The sequence below is a fragment of the Branchiostoma floridae genome, chromosome 11 (assembly GCF_000003815.2).
Source record: "Branchiostoma floridae strain S238N-H82 chromosome 11, Bfl_VNyyK, whole genome shotgun sequence".
NCBI classification, from domain to species: domain Eukaryota; kingdom Metazoa; phylum Chordata; class Leptocardii; order Amphioxiformes; family Branchiostomatidae; genus Branchiostoma; species Branchiostoma floridae.
The window spans coordinates 2,212,049-2,229,700 of record NC_049989.1 but is presented as its reverse complement, the minus strand read 5'-3'; the positions used below and the strand labels follow the sequence as shown (position 1 = coordinate 2,229,700).

The following is a 17,652-nucleotide window of genomic DNA, read 5'->3' as shown; positions in this document are numbered from 1 at the left end:
AGCGGTTACTACGGAGGATGATACTCAGGCTAGTTCCCATGTTGATTAGTAAGGTCTCTGCCACAGTTAGTTTCATGAAACAAGTGCATTTGTCCAAATCAGCCTAATAGTATTGTGTGAACAGTGGACACATCACAATTCAAGCTTTCATAGAAAGGATGAAAAGATATCGTTCTAATCATTTTGTTTCAATTCTACATGTACATATGCTTCAAATGGACTTTTCCCATAACAGACTCATGCGATTACATGATGATTGTTGGACGGAACATCTGAACATAAGGCAAAACAACAATAGATGCAATGCACAATGCATCCTATGCACTACAAGACAGTGTGCAGAAGGACGTACTGAAAGAGAGAAGCAAAATAATGCACTTTCTTGCCTGAATTCTATTCACTCCAAGTAGGTGTTGGAAATATCCCATGACTACTGCATTGAAGAGAGCCTCTAAGTAACATGCTGAGGTACTACACAAAATGGACTTTTTCAGAGTAAAGTAATTTCTTACTGTATTGGTTATTGTAGATCTTTCTACATGTTGTATCTCGAAAGATGATAATGAAATTAGGGCTATAGGCAATGACTTTCAAATCCTAGCACATAGCTGACAGGATTCAGGGTTGAAGGTGCATTTAAAAGTTTCCCCTGTTGCAGTTTTTTTTGCATATATTATTTATTTACAAAGTTTTGTGTTTGGTCCCTTTACACCCCACCAACATACCCACAAATACAGACACCATCCACAGTTCCTTCTGAGAAAATTTGAGGAAATTCAATGCAGAGCTCTCCATGAACCAATCTTTGCATTGTATATCTATTTAAGGCACATGAGAAACTTAAAAGTTTCCATGATATAGAAAAAGAACACATTAAAATCTCAATAAGGCACAAATATATCCTGTTCCCATAGATACATAGATACATAGATCATTTCCTACACACCAGTACATTGCTACTGTAACTAACGGTGCATTTCCCATCAATTCTACTAATGCTTAACTGATGTCACGGTAACGGCCAAGAGTCTTGTGGAAGATGACATGACTAAAGATAAAGAATTCATAAAGCAATTTTAGATCATATGTACAAACACGACGTTTTGCTTATCTATATTGGAGAACACCAAGGAGGTTAAAAATCATTTTTTTTAACCTCCTTGAGAACACTAAGAAGACACAGCCTTCATGTAATAATGAAACAGAAGGATCATAGCTGCTTTACGTAAGTAATCATTGGAAAAACCCAGCTACAGTATCTGGGTCTGCAAAGGAACAAAAGTTGTGATTTTATTAATACGGGTTTGAAAAAATAAACAACAAAAAATTCCTGCATTATTCTCTAACCATCAGGGCCTTCAATCGCCTGCTTGATCATTGGCAGACTTTGAGCGAGGCATCAGGACATCCTGGGGACACCCTAATCTCCAGGCAGATTTACCAGTGGCAGAAGATAGTATCAAAGGAGTATAGCTGGCCAAAGGGAGTCATCATCCTAAGTGGCTTTACTCCTCTGGCAGCTTTAATACAATTTTATGCTACTGTAGGATCTGCTTGGAGATTAGAAATACCCTATGGCCTACACTAAAGGAAATTAGATGCCTTACTATGGGCAGGACTACCAGAGAATGCCATTTTTCCCTGGTAGTTACATAGTTTACACATGTACATGTGTAAATTCCTTATACAAAACACTAGTAAGAACAGATTTTGGACACCTCTACGAATCCTAGCTACAAGCCTGCTCCTCTGTGAACAAGTCCACGAGGTAGCAGGTCTCCATGAGCTCGGACCCAGCCATCAGCTCAATCTTGGGCCGCAGGTCCTCCACCTTCACCCCCTGCTCCAGCTGTCCTCGCATCTCCTGGAACAGGTCTGCTCCCAGCTCCTCTATACACTTGGTCCTGAAAACACACAGGACAGTCTGTCAGCTTAAAGGTAAATCAGTCATCCACAATTGAAGGGACACATGATGCCTTCTTAGGAAGCTTGTACAGCAGTGTTAAGTGCAATCCTGCTTTGCTACGGCTTGTGTATTTAGCCATGCACACCACGTCCCCACAGGGCCCACACTGTTCTCAATAAGTTAGTTGGGTTCTTTTACACGCAGAGGTTTGAGGCTTACTTGTATACTTACTTGTACACTGGAACAGCCACACAGCACGGTCTATCAAAGGAATATTTTGTTTTTCCAATGCTTTCAAACAGAAGACCAAAGATGATGTTATACAGAATATTCCCTGCTGGAGTACAATAAAGCAATGATGAACTATCAAATATCATTGCCATTCTACTCTTTACACTACAGCAGGACAGATCTTGTATTCATGTTTTGATCCTTCAGCTGAATTATAGTCCATATAGACAGAAGTATTCATTGACATGGTAAACTTTTGTCCTTACTTGATGACGTTCTTCCATGCCTGTGTTCCCTTGGGTGAAGCCTGGGGTCCGGGTGAAATCGGCTCCTCAACAAAGTCCTCGTCTGTTGCCCTGAGCTCTGCCGCCTGCCGTGCATCGTTGATGATGTCCTCCAGCTCCGGGTCAGATTCATACTCCTCAAAATCATCCGCATACTCGTCCTCCTAATAAAAAAAATATGGCGGCATACATCAGAAAATGATGCAAGAAGTCTTACCCTTGATGACATCATTTTAAAGTCTACAAAGCTTGTGGATGCTGATTAATAAATCATCACAGTCATGTACAATGTGCATTAACAAATTCCTTTGGGATGATGGGGTTAACATGGAGGATTTTTCGTGCAGGGTAGGATATGGTGTTTGGGGAAAATGATGCTAGAGCAGACGATGCCATTCAGGTGCATCATTCCACATGCACACCACCTGACAGGTGTCACTAACCATATCCTGCAGCTGTAAGTCATTGGCAGGTGTGCACACCCAATCACAATGCTGCTCTTCATCCTGGTGAAATGATAGGCAACATCATTGATTGATGTATAAATCAATTAAGAGGTTCAGTCAAGATAACATATAGCAAGCCAATACCAGTAGTAGTACTAGTAGATGGTTGTTGTTGCCCTGCTCTGTTGATTTGCTGAATGTGGTTAGAGTTTCATTTTACTGCCTGATTTACAAGTTGCATTTGAAAGATGTATTATTCTAATAATGATTTTCCTGAGTACAGTAAATGTTGAAATCTTTTTGGCTTTATCAATTTCTGGTCAATATTTTTGTGGTACCCTTTTAATCAGAAACTCAAAACTATGTTTTCCATGCAAACTTAATTCAAAAAGACTAAAATGAATTTGCAGTGCTACAAAATCTTACCTTTACTTCCAGTGGTGATTCCCTGTTGCTCCTGTTCCTGTTGGCTTCAGGAATCTCTTCTGGAATCTCCTCCGGAATGTCCTCGTCAGAGCTGGACACTGGGATGTCTTCCTCTATCTCATCATCATCATCGGAGTCGGAGTAGTCCTGGGAGTAGTTTGCAGAGTCTTCTCTTGGGGAAATTGGACTTGACATGATACGACTCCCGTCTGTTTCCTTGGTCTGCTCAACAGTGTTCATCTGTGTTTGCCATGCCTCTCTCCCCTCCCGGTCCTCTACGCTGCTCTCTGAGTCAGATATCGACTGATCGACCTTCACAAAGGATGTTTCACTTGGGATCTCCCTCTCCTCTTCTGATGACATATTTGTCTTCCAGGCTTCCTTACCTTCTATTCCTTCCTTATCTTCTACATCTGACAGTGTTTCATTGTTCGGTATAGACTTAGACTCACTGAAGATTTCCTCCTCGTGCTGACTGCGTCTCAGTGGAGCAGTTTTACATCTTTGTTGTCTCTCTTTGTTGTCTTCCTTCTCCTCTGGGCTGGCTTGTGCTAGATTTTCTGCACTTAAGGACTTACGATGGGAGTCAGGGAATTTTAGAGATCCCAGTTTTCTTTCCTTCTCCTCTCCCATCTGTCGGTACAATTCTTCTTTTTCCTCCAGGAATATCTTGAGTTGGTCTTGGACATACGGCAAAGTCAACACAGCACTTGCACTGGGTCTGTCCTCTGGAGACTTAGACAGAATCGTTCCGATCAGATCAGTCATTTCTGGTGAGAAGCAGTCAGGCACTGTGTCAAAAGTACCTTTGACGATTTTGTAAAACAGGCTGATAAGATTGTTTGCATCGAAGGCTGGTTTTAAGGCACACATTTCATACAGAAGGCACCCCAGGGCCCAGACGTCAGACTTGGAGCTGTACGGGATATCCTGACACAGTTCCGGGCTCAAGTAGCATGGCGTTCCAACGCACGTCTGAGCGACGTCCAACGTGTGTTCCATCATCCGCGAGATTCCGAAGTCACCGAGCTTGACACAATCCTTTTTGGTGAGGAAGACATTTTGAGTTTTGAGGTCTCGGTGAAGGATCTTCATGGAGTGCATGTACTGTACAGCCATGGCTATCTGTATGAACCACCTCATGACCTGACTCTCTGGGAAGAACTCTCCTTTCTGTCTCTTGTCATGTATCCTCTCATCCAGAGTACCACCATCACAGTAGTCCTGTACTATGTACAGGTACTCCTCTTCCTTGTCGAAGAAGGAGTCGTGATACGCCACGATGTGGGAATGTTGCAGCTTGGACAGAATCTTGGCCTCCCTGAGAAGCGACTCTTTGGTTCGCGTCTTGCGACTGGTGTCCACTTGGATCTTCTTCAGTGCCAACATTTTCTTGGTGTAGGCCTTTCTCGCCAGGAACACGGCTCCACTGGCACCCTTGCCGAGTTGTGTCAGAATCTCGTAATCTTCCATCCTGGTGTTTTCTTACTGTCTTTGTCATAAATGTGTCAAGGATGGCAATAAGTGCCAGTAACGTTGGAAATAAGTGTCTACACTTTCAAAGCTGGCCACTGGCAAAGAGCTGCTTTGATTTACACTTGGGGTGACTGTCACATCTGCCTGCAGGCTGTAGAGATGGACAAATTTTAATATCATCATCAGTATGAAATCATAAAACATAAAACATCTGAAGATCATTTACTTCTCTAAGCGCTTATCAATATCATCATTTTCAAGATCATGTCATTGCTAAAACTAGGTACTTCTAATTTAATTAATTGAAAATTCTAATAAGCGACAAAGGAATGGAAGCAACTTAAAATTATGAAATATGGTCAAAGCATTGCTTTTGTTTCGCAGTTGTACTAGTAGGTCAATACTGACAAATTATGCAATCATTTAAAATTAACACTTAGATTACTTAACTAAACTACTGTAACTTAACACTATATTACAGGTTTGGAAAATGCACAACAACACCAACTTTATATTAAATTGACTGGTACATTACAGTATAGTGTATTACCACCATTTGGTCATACACAAAAAACAACACCCACACAAAGGCACTTCAGGAGCTATACAGGTCATACCCGCTGGACAAAGGAGCTCACCACTGACGCTTTGTCTCTAAATCCAAATGACACATAAGGCACAAACAATGTGTTTCAACCCCCTCATGATAAATGACAAAAATCAGCGAGACAAACAGGGTTGAATCACAGCGGGACAGTCTAACCCAAATTCTAGGATTGTGACTGTTTGTCCTGGGACAGCCAGACAACAGCAACTCACATGCGAAATCACACCTGTCGCTAGGTGGCGACGGTGAGATACAAATGCAATGATTTCAGCAAGTTATAACTACGAATCATGCATTTGTCATAACTAGACAACCCCTTCTGTGCTCTGTGCAAGTTAGAAAGAATGTGGACTCAAACAAAAGATGATCTCATCCCTCAGCTCAAGTTACGTTACTTCCGTGTTCCAGACTAAGGACGCCATTTCAGGGGTCTCACCTCTTTCTTTGGGGTTAAACCGCATTCAAACGCTCAACTACAAAGTACGTTTCCTTCTTGAGATAAAATTAATGAGTAACTGATGACAATAAAAAAATTGAAAACAAAAAAAAATTATTTTTGCTGCAGACTATGTAAGCAATTGTGACTGCTTATGATTAATAGAATTCTTTACTCCCTAGCTTTTTTTGCATTTGTCTGTTATGGACATACTGTACCTGTTTGGAAACGATGTGCTGCAGTTCAGCAAGCTATCGCTAGATGATGACAGACTGCAATTGGCTTGGACACCAGAACTTAGAAACCACCAATGGCCTCATCTTTCTTGTTGTTACCTGCTTCTGATCTGGCTATAATTGACTGGTCAGAAAACACTTTTCTTGCTATGCATTTGATTTTGGTCGTGAGTTTTGGTTGCCCTTCATGGTACGTTATATAATGACACAAAAGTGTCAAAAAGTATCAAAAAGTAGTAGTAAATCTGAGATTTCTTAGTTCTAGAATATTTCAAATTTGAGCGCAAATAGTTGCGTAGTAGACCTTTAATATTTGGCAGAGTCTCGGTAATCTCCAAGCGGTGGCAAATTTTACCCCTCTGCCGGCTTAAGTCCTTCCCCAGCTTACTAGTATGTTACTGTTTTATGCCACCGGAGGAATCTGCTTGGAGATTAGAGTCACGGTACAACTACTTACTCTCCATCCTGATCTAACAATCCCAGTGGCATGGATTTGTAAGCTATACGTTTAGATACAATAAAGTTTTATGTACATGTGCTTAGAATATTGTTATTGATTGCTATTTTTTTCATGTATTGTCAGCAGGGCTAGCTAGCTCTTTGTAATAGCCACCGGCAAGTTGGGCAGCCCTGTTTGTGTGAGTGTTGAACAGCCCAAATAGATAAATAGATATTCCAGACGTTCACCTGCAGTCTAGCAGGAACCGCTAGGTCGCATGTGTGAGAGGGTCCATTTGGGCCACTAAGGCCTCGTCCCTGCATTACTATGGTCTAAAAAATTGATTGGCCACTCAAGCGTGTGTTTAGCTGGAACATAAATTTCCGATCATCGATCCCACCTGACGCAAAAAGATTTCAGACGAAAGCTTGATTACTAGTATTACAGAAAGGATTAGGTGAAAGGAAAGTTTCTTTGCCAGTGCCGACTTCGTGGCTTCCCTTATACAGTGAGCCATGTTTTTGTAACAGGTGCAAGGACAGCAATGAATCCGGCTATCAGTACATCAGATAGACGTGTAAACGTACAAACTGTAGCCACTTGTAGATTGAGCTGAGGTATTTCTGTCACTGTATACAGTTATAAAGTCAAAATTTCTCCATCCGAACGTTGTGAATGAAGGCAACCAAAAGCCTTCATCTTGCCACATGAATATTCGCATTTCTGAAAGACGTTCCAAAACGGGATGCAGTTCATAAACTGTGCGAGCTGATTCACGTTCGTTATTCAGGTAACGTTAGGTCCCTCAAAGTCAAAGTCAAAAGCGCGACAAAGCCATCGGCATTGTTCTAATATTCACAACGCAGACAGTTGGTAACAAGGAGTACTTGTGTACAATTCATTTTTAGGCGGATTAGATTGATCGGTGGCAGCGGTGTTTATCAATTTAAGACCTTGGGACATCACAGTAGGGGAGTTCACCCTCACTGCGAATCATGATTCCGCCAACATTCCGAAGAACGGTGAAGTTTCATTCTTTTCCACCGACGTCCCAAGAAAGGTAAGACTAACGTGCTTCATCCATGGATACGCGTTTAACATTGGCAATATACCAGGTGCCTGACCATCAATAGCTTACGAAGAAGCCTTCCGACGGCCGATGACTCAAAATGATTGGTTATCTTAAGACACAGGTCTATGCAGGCAGTAGTAACAGTACCTGTATACAATGTAGTAGAATAACTATGCTGTGTCGTATTTGATTTGTACATCGATTTGGAACGCTAGTATAAAAATTATTATAGCGAGTGTAAGGAGCCCCGGTAGACATAGGTTGGTACCCAGGCTAGAACGCTAGATTATGACTGAATGAGATTCTTTAACCTCCGTTCTCAGTCGTCCTTACACATATACACATATTTCACCTGCAGTAAAACCACTCATTGCTCATTGCCATCCTATCATCAGTTGAACTGCTAATAGTAATTGACAGTCGGGGTCGGTTCTTCCCAGTTACGTAACCGTAGTCAGTCAGCTGGAGTCTCAGGTCTTTGACCTCTCCGTGTTGTGAGGTCAGAGTCATGACGGTGAGGAGACAGGGTCATCCTCGTTACTGGAAGCAGACCTGTTATCACAGTAGGTGGTTAACGGCACCATGCAGGCATACATTACCCGCAAGGTGAATGTTTTCGTCAAGGTTTCGTCAAGGTGGAATTCCAATGGGAATTACGTAATGGTTATCTAACCGTAGTCACGGGTACATCAAGGAAACTGGTACCCACGGAAGCTAGCCTCCTTCACAGACGTTTGGAGCGGTGGTGTTTATTGCTTGGGGGGCGCTGATTCGTGATATTCAAAATGGGCTACGGTTCTCTATAAAAGTTATTATAGAAATCTTTAGTGACGCGACAAAAGTACAAATATGCAGGGCATGGAAGTCGACCGGGATATAGCGAAAATTGCGAACCAGCTCTCCCAATAAAACTAAACACCGCCGCACCGAAAGTCTGCGAAGGAGGCTACAAGGAAGCTTTGTACGCTGATCTATTAAGCAGAAGAAGAAAAAAACGGACGTGTTGATAAGCTGTATCAATAAGCAAGCCCTAACATTTACGTAGTTATAACAAATGTTTGCATGAAACTTGTGGGCGGACAAGCGATCTTCCCCATCCTACATTCCAAGATCACAATCCCTACTGTATGATACTCAGAAATGTGCAAAATGTAAGAGGACACTAGTACTGTTCTGTATAATGTACTTCCCGACAGATCATTATAAACATGAAACACTTAAAGGTCGTGGAGACAGAACATTCTAAGGAGATTTCCAATCCTCGGGGATCTCTCCCCACTGAGAGGCCTTGGCTCAACACTCGACCGTCTTCTAAACAACACCATATTCGGAAAAGGGCCTTGACATTACATCCTTGTTACCAATGAAATGATTTACGTTATAAAGGCAAGATATGATATTCCTTGTCTGAGCAATGTGAGTTGGCGACCGGTAGTAGAAATAAAGAGATAGAGATAGGGGGAGAGAGAAGGAGGAAGAGAGAGGGGAGAGAGAGAAAGAGGGAGGGTGAGGGAGAAAGATGGAGAGAAAGAAAGAGAGAGAGAGAGAGAAAGAGAAAGAGAGAGAGGCGCCTCCGCCATAAATGCAACACCCATTTCTCTTTTCCTGTGTGGGTTTGAATGCACACCTATAAGATCGGCGGGTATCTAGCGAACTCATCGTGGACATCCGGGACAAGGTCATGTTATAATGACATCCTGGACAAGGTCAACTACCGCCGTGAAGCTTTACTTGAAGTCAGTAAAACACTTTTTTTCAGAATCATGATAATCTGGGACGTATAGGACAATGGCACTTATATTTTCTTTATCTGGCAGACAACCAGAGAAATCTGTCTAACTGCGCGCCACTTTCATGCTGACCTCTAATCTACCTAAAAACCGAGTCGCGAAACTACCGCTGTGACCGGGAGTCTGTGGGTTCTTGTATTTCGGCAGGTGTTTCCGGGTCAATGCACTAGATGTTACCCAATACCAATTATCGTCTTCCCAGATTCCAATTCTAAAGGTTGATATGCTCGTGTTACGAAAATTTGATAATTCCCGAAAGATTTCTCAACCACGCACCAAATCAGCAGTGTTTAAATATGACACTGTACAGTGCACTGCTTCTTTCAGTTCATACACCTTCCGAAGTTGCCCCGCTGAAATCCATCCTTTTGTGTCTCATGCAATCCATGCTTAAGTCACGCACAAATAATTCAGACAAGGAAGTTAACGTTGTTTGTGGATAATCACAGCCACGCCTGTTTACAGTTACTTATGGTTCACCATACTCTAACCCTCGGCACGTCTACTTGGTTAGAGGATATAGGCTGCCGTCACGTCCCTGCAGGCCTCACATCTCCAACCAAGTCCTGCAGAACTTACCTGTCACATGTCTGTACTGTTCCCATCTGTTCTTTATCAAGTCACTTGCCGCTTATATTGCAGGTTGAATGAAGGTGCATGGGTACAACAGAGGTTACATTTCGGGTCAGACAAATACACCCACCACAACTCCAGTTACCCATTGAAAATAATTGAAGTGACAGCGCCTTCAAGCGTGTGTAATTGTTGGCAGTTTAGATTTTAACTTTATGAACTCAAACCTCAGTTATCCTTTAATGGAGTGCCAGGCCAGTTGGACCAGCACAGAAGGTCGCTTTTTCTCCCCGTGCCACCTGCCAAGCCTGGATACAGCGGCAGTGCCTGTGCCTAGAGCGGGCAGGGACAACTCGTACCTGGCCTGCTTCTTTGTATTGCACCCTCCTCCCCCGGAATTCTTCACAGGACCCCTCGCTGACTTCATCCTTATTTAAGGCGCTGCTTTCTGACAGGTGCCGCGAGAGCTAGCGGTGAAACAGACGGACGAGGCATGCTCAAGAGCAGAAGGACGATTTACGCTATGCAGACCACGGCTGTGTGTTCCTCATTGGTGTGGTGGTGGATCCTCCTCGTCACGTGTCCGGGTCTCCCCAGCGGCCAGCCCGACGACTCGCCGCTACACGACCCGCCTACAGATCAAGGTGAGTGGGGCTCCGGAAGCATCTGATGCCATATTTTGCGTTATAATACAGTGGTTTATATCGCCACTCACATATCCACAACACAGTTGTAGTTTGTAGTTCGTGCATGTAATAGGGAAGAGGTGGTCGCTCGGGCAGGTTTGACTGTATAATTTACCGGTGCGTGGAACTAGCCTGCCTTCCGGCAGGTCTTCTAGGAGCGCTGGCCTTTATTTGAAGGGCGCGCTGGTTTCAGTCGAATTTTCAACATCAGTCGAGGACCACTAAGACCTGAGAGATCGGCTTGCGCGCTCCAATGCTGTCTTTCGGGATGTCGAATGATCAAAACCTGATCCCCACTACACTGCACTAGAGACCCTGGCCTGACGTTGAAAATCGCAAATCAGCGCCCTTCCCCCCAAAAATCGATAAACACCAGTACTCCTATAGGGCCTGCAAAGGAGGCTAGCTTGCAACGTATGAACGTTGACATTATCACTTAGGCCCTAGGCACCTGTGTGAAACGCTAGTCAGTCATAACAAAATATGTTACGTAGCAACCATCGATTATTCTTTTCCTAGGAAAAGCCGCCTGATCGTACTGTCAAGAATAACCTTTACTATCCCGTAACTGACAGTGTACGGCAGAATGCTGTATCTGAAAATACCATCAACATTACAACACTTCTTGCCGCTATGCCCAATTCCCCGATCGAGCGTTGTGAATTCCCGCTCTTGCACCGTAAACCTTGCCCTGGGAATACCCGGAAGCATTAAGCCATTTCAAAGAAATCAGAGTGTCAAGTGTCAAGTACACACGACGTGATTAGTATTCCCTGGGTAGACCCAGAGTAGTCACGACGGGTCCATGCGAGTGGGCGGAACTTCTGTTCCACACAGAAAAGGTGAAACTGAAAGTATTTTTCCTGAAATAGCCCGCCAACTAATGTAGGTGAAAGTGTCACGTTGTGTGCAGCCTGATGCCTTCAAGGCATCCCCCGAATGCTAACTGTTGTGTAAACCAGCGAGACGGCAATTCAGCCAGAACATCGATAAACGCGTTGTGAGAGTTTCCTCGCACTGCCACGCTTTGTATCCCCAAGCTGATGTGGAAAATCCCTCCTATGTGCACTGGGTAACAAACTTGGACCTACGGGAGATACTTATAGTGTCCTCTAATTCCTCAGGATTCTTTACCCTTTTACATTGTACATGTACAGTAAACTCTACCTGGTAGTTTATCCATTTTCTGCGAAATTTAATCCCCTCAGGGGATTTGATTTCGCCGAAAAATGGATAAACTACCAGGTAGGCCTCGAACTTCCCCTTTTACAACAATCTTGTGTTTTTCACGAGTTAGTAGCCTGGTATCTAGCCTAGCCGTGGCCGTATCATAGCTCTCGAGTCTTTCCTGTATTACAGACGTACGTATTTACAGAGAGGACAGAAGAGACTCGGGAGCTATAATACATCTGGATTAGTGGATGGATACCAGGCTATTGAATTGGCCCATACCTAACCTGTTCTACTCAGACCGTAAACCTGAGGTGCCCATCCCTCGCTGTCTTCTCCCTTCCTGCTAATCTCCAAGCAGATCCTACGGTAGCATAACATACTAGTATCAAAAGGTGGCCAGAGGAGTGAAGCCGGCCTAGGAGTGTGAATGCTACCGATGCCCGTCTGACTCCCTTTGGTCGGCTATACTCCTTGGCCAGCTTTGAAACTATCTTATGGCACCGTAGGATCTGCTTGGAGATTACATTTCCCGCTCTCCGCGTATCTTGAAGTGGACCGAAGATAACAACGTTAACGGCTATCGTTACTCCTTATTAGCGACGATAATGTACCTATCTCTGTTAGTCCCGACTCCCTGTCTAACGCCTGATATATACCAGATACATTGACTTGACAGGTTCTAACGATGCAATTTCACACCAATAATACAAACGAAGCGACGCCCACGGGATGTTTACGTACTTCAGTTTGCTGAAGGACGAACGGCAGGGAGGAAGGAGGGTCTGCATGAGGCTTGGCGGGCTATCACTGCTCTTTTCTGGCTTCCTTCGCAGATTTCTGGAGCGCTTTATCAGCGGTTTTGGGGAGCGCTTATTCGCGATTTTCAACATGGGCAAAGGTTTAATCTCCAAGCAGATCCTACGGTGGCATATTAGAGATAGTATCAAATGCTGGCAGAGGAGTGAAGTCAGGATTGGAGTGTGTATTCTCCGGAAGTATAGAAACTACTAGGCCGGCTTCATCTTATGCTACCGTTGCTATAGGATCTACTTGGAGATTATAAAGGTTCTAAAGTGGGGAAGGAGGGTCTTGTGGCACACACGGAAACTCCGTTTCCCACTATAGCCCATGTTACTACTATTCTTACTAATGTTAGCCTCCGTTGCATTCTACTAACGGTGCTGTTTTTTTCGTGGTTCGCGAATCAGCGCCTGAAAGAGACTGAAACGGAGCCCATGTTAAAAATCGCGAATCGCGAAATCACTGACTACCGGCAAGAGAAGACATCGCACGCATTTTCTAGGACAGTCAGACTCACCTAACAGCTAGATAGCGTCTCGGACGTAGACCTTTATACTCAGTTGAGAACAGTGACGCGTGTTGCACACTACACAAAGTTACACTACACAGCGATATGTCTCGCAGCATATGCTTCGTTATGTCAAGGAGGTTGTATTCACGAAAATAAGATCCGTTATGTACTCAATTGCAAGTTGTGTTGTCTGTTGATTCTTCAGCCCGCCCTTCTATGCTACATTATATACATATAACCAGCATTTGAAGGGGCCAGCTCACAAAAATATGTGCTTTGTAATGCATTGCCGTTACCTAACAGTCAGTAATCGACGGACAATAGGTGTGAAATATTCCTCCCTACCCCTCGCGTGCCATCAGTTTAGTGTTTTTTTTTGTTTTTTTTTTTATAATTCTTTATTATATTTTCACTGATAAATATAACAGTCACACAACAGAAAATGAAGAACCTCCCTTAAATATTAACCTATCCAAGTCTAACAGCCACATTGTAAACTTAACAGCTCATATAATATGATTATTATTATGTCATTACTAACGTTATTCATTTTAGTTATCAAATCATTACATATCATTTTATCACATTACATGTCATCTTTTCATATAAGCATTGTATCATTACTCGCATAATCATTTCAGTATTGTAATCAAATATCATTATCACGTCATTTCTATATTCTTTCATGATTATTTCTACATTTCAAAATCAAATTAAACACAAAGTTCCCCACTTACCCCGATGCTTCTCCAGCTTCCCTCTCCGAGATGCAATGAGACGTTCAGTTTTTTCAAAAGTAGATATTAGTCTTTTAAAGGCCTGGAAGTTTATCATTTTTAAGCGTCTACACCGGAAGATGAAAACTTTACCTAACAAAATAATCAAATTTTTCAGGGGGGGCGCATCGTTACATGTATCTCCAAATATGATAATAAAGGAATTTAGGTAGCACTCTATAGAAGTTTCTACTTTCAACCAATTTTTTACATCATTCCAAAATGATACTACATGTGGACACTCCCAGAAAATATGAACATAGGATTCTACATCGTCATGACAGAAAGAACAAGAGCTAGAGTCTATTAATTTCCATATATGTAGAATTTTGTTACAAGGTAAAAATTTATTAATTAATCGGTATTGAAAATATCTAGTACTTGGATCAATAGTACATCTATATAAGTTTGTAAATACATCTCGCCATGGTATAGGTTTGTCAAAATAATAGAACCAAGAAAGTCTAGTCTTGTGTGCAAGGCTGACCTCGTTCATGGACGTAAGAAAGTAGATATACATGCTTTTATTGATTTTTATATTTCGTAACCATTTATAATTTTTTTGAAAGGGCAGGCACACAAGGTCTTTACGCTTCTCAGTACTAAGTATTTTTTTCCATTTACCGGGAATAGCTGAAATAAGTTGTAGATATCTATGTTGGTCACAAGCATTTGGGAAATTTGTACTGAATTCATCATAAGACATAAAATTGCCGTCCGGGGACAGCAAATCATTTATGAAATATATATTCCTATTCATAAAAGCTGTCAAACAAACAGTTTTACCATCAATGATAATATTAGAGTTTAAACAAATTACTTGTTGTCGTATATTTGCCGGCGTCGTGGGCTCTACGTGCTGAAATTGAAACCAGGCCATAAAAACTTCAGAAAAAAATCCTTTTAAACAAAGGTTTATCACCGAGGACAGCTGGTAAAAAGGAAATAAACTATGACTAAGTTGAGGATGGAAGACTGTTACCCAGGAGGAAAACCATTCGGGATGAGAATAAAGTTTAGGTACCCATGAAGCTTTTATAGAAGTGTTGAATGCGCGTAAGTTTTTTAAATTTAGTCCTCCATTTTCCGATGTATTGTATAAAACCTTCCGTGCAACTCGTTCAGGACCGTTGTCCCAAATAAAAGAAAATATCTTCTTTTCATATACTTTGAAAAAGGAATCGTTAGGGGATGGTAAGACTTGAAATAGATTTGTAAATTGGGGAACCACCAAGGTGTTAATAATAACAATTTTACCATACAGGGACAGATATTTATTCTTCATAGGTCGCAATAGTCTATCTAATCTTTCCAATCGGGGTTCGAAATTAACGCTTGTAATTAAATTTAGATCAACAGGAATATTGATACCCAGTAGGTCAACATCCCCGTCAACCCACTGTATCGGTAGATGAGTGGGCAAACGAAAATTCGTGGATTTTAAGGGACCTAATCGTAATATTTTGCATTTATCTACATTCAAAGAAAGACCTGAGATATTGGAAAAACGCTCTAAATCAGACAACAAGGCATAAAATGATTCTAGCTTTGGTTCGAATGGAAAATTTGAATCGTCGGCGTACTGCGATATCTTTGTAATCTTTTCATATATCTTTAAACCCCGAATAGAAGGATTAGACCTAATCTTAATAGCAAGAATCTCAACCGCCATGAGAAAAAGATATGGGGACAATGGACATCCTTGGCGAACTCCGCGACTTAAAATGAAGGGGTCTGAAATATAACCGCTGTTTATGACGCAACTCTTTGTTTTTTCATATAAGACCTTTACCCATGTAATTAGCTGTGGACCAAAGTTGAAAAATTCTAAAGCTTTAAACATGAAATCCCACCTTAACGTGTCAAATGCTTTTTTAAAATCAGCTACAAATATTAATCCAGGTTTACTCTCTTGATCGTAATGTTCTATTGTGTCTATTAGTCTTCTAATATTGTCGCCTATATACCTATCCTTAATAAACCCTGTCTGATCCTGTTCAATTATGTCCGTAATTACATGTTTGATTCTCAAAGATATGCATTTGGAAAGTATTCTTGTGTCACAACCTAAAAGGGTAAGGGGGCGCCAATTCCCCATGGCAGTTGGGTCCTTGTCTATACCTTTACTGTCTTTTTTGAGTAGCAATGAAATAAGTCCTTTTCTTTGAGTTTCTGAGAGACATCCATTACCAAATGAATAATTAAAACATGTTAACATTGGTATTTTAAAGACATCAAAAAAAATCTTATAGACTTCTATAGGTATACCATCAATCCCTGGTGATTTCCCAGCCTGAAATGAATGTATTGCATTTTTCAATTCTTCTTCGGTTATTAGACCTTCACAAAGTTGCTGTTGCTCATCTGATAAACGTTTACCATAGTCCTCGGGGAAAAAACCATCACAATTTACATCAGAAAGAGGCATTGGAATATCTTCAAAAGAGTACAGTTCAGAATAAAAATTAACCTGATCAGAAAGAATGTCTTTTGGGTTAGAAGTTACCTCCCCCGAGGGCCTTTTGAGTCGTTGTATATTTTTTCTTGTATAATTACGGTGAATTAGATTTATAAAATATTTAGTGCACTTTTCCCCCAGCTCCATCCAACGTGATTTTGACCTTAACAAGATACCATTAAGTCGTTCATGATATAAAGATTCTAATAACTTTTGTTTATAAATTAATTCATCTAATTGGGCGGGTGGGGGAGAGGCGACACTATCAATTTGACTCTGCAACATATTAATTTCGTCAATCAGTTCTTTTTCTTTCATCAGGTATTTTTTTTTTCTCCAGCTACTAAATTTAATACAGTGACCACGAAAAAAGCACTTTGCCGTATCCCAGACAATTTGAGGATTTACGGTGTTGACGTTGTTTTTAAAAAATTCTGACATAATTTGTTTGGTCTGTACAAGAAAAAGTTTGTCATCAAGAAGGGATTGATTAAATTGCCAGTAGCCAGGCCCTCGTGGGAAATCCGCCGTAACAAAAGACAAGGTGATTAAATTGTGATCAGATCTAAATTTGTCAGCAATAGAACACTTAGTAACTCTGTTTAATAATGAAAAGGATATCAGAAAATAATCTAGCCTACTAGCGTAGAGCCCCCGGCGCCATGTATACCGAACAACATTAGGGTTTCTAAAACGCCACACATCATGCAAGTCGAATTTTCCTTTTAGCTCCGAAATAGCTTCTAGTGCGTTAGGGTGATAATTTCGAAGTCGAGCACCTGATCTATCCATAGCTGAATTCTGCACTGTATTAAAATCTCCCACCACAACTAAATGTTCATTACTAATCTCAAATGTATCTATAGCTTCTTCTAATTCCTTAAAAAAGGACGGACAGTCATCATTTGGAGCATATAACTTCACAAGACAAAAATGTAAATTGTCTACCTCGATGTCTAACACAATCCACCGTCCACTTTCATCCGTTTTAACCTGATGAACCTGAACGCTGGCGCTACTCTTTATCAAAATAGCTACCCCTCTTTGATTTGAAGTACCATGGGAGAAATATATTTGTCCACCCCATTCGTTCTGCCATCTTTTTTCATCTCTTACAGTTGTGTGTGTTTCTTGTATACAATATAAGTGGTAAGGTTTGTCACTTAACCAGGTAAAAAGTCCCATTCGCTTGTGAAAATCCCCAGCCCGTTACAATTGTAACTAGAAATCCGACACTCTACCTTAGACATATTGATGATATTCTCTGGGAGTTAAAACTTCTCGGAGAGGAAAGCTGGGTCAGGTCATCGGAGCACAGGATTCTC

The 17,652-nt window shown here is 41.6% G+C and overlaps 2 protein-coding genes across 5 annotated transcripts in view; one reads left to right on the top strand and one right to left on the bottom strand.

The window, feature by feature from the left end:
* The window catches only part of LOC118425595, a 40,895-nt gene that overhangs the window by 10,831 nt on the left and 12,412 nt on the right, over positions 1-17,652 (top strand). The window lies entirely within an intron of this gene.
* Positions 773-5,817, bottom strand: LOC118425599 (serine/threonine-protein kinase Nek3-like). Of its 3 annotated transcripts, none has more exons than XM_035834547.1 (5): positions 5,354-5,817; positions 3,294-4,920; positions 2,865-2,927; positions 2,404-2,585; positions 773-1,904 (listed from the first exon to the last, which is right to left on the bottom strand). In XM_035834547.1, the coding sequence occupies exons 2-5, from the start codon at positions 4,764-4,766 to the stop codon at positions 1,730-1,732; spliced, it is 1,893 nt and encodes a 630-aa protein (XP_035690440.1). In that variant the 5' UTR covers positions 4,767-4,920; positions 5,354-5,817; the 3' UTR covers positions 773-1,729. The 3 variants fall into 3 exon arrangements, with proteins under 3 accessions (XP_035690440.1, XP_035690441.1, XP_035690442.1); XM_035834548.1 differs by having other exon boundaries at positions 5,408-5,817; XM_035834549.1 differs by lacking the exon at positions 2,865-2,927.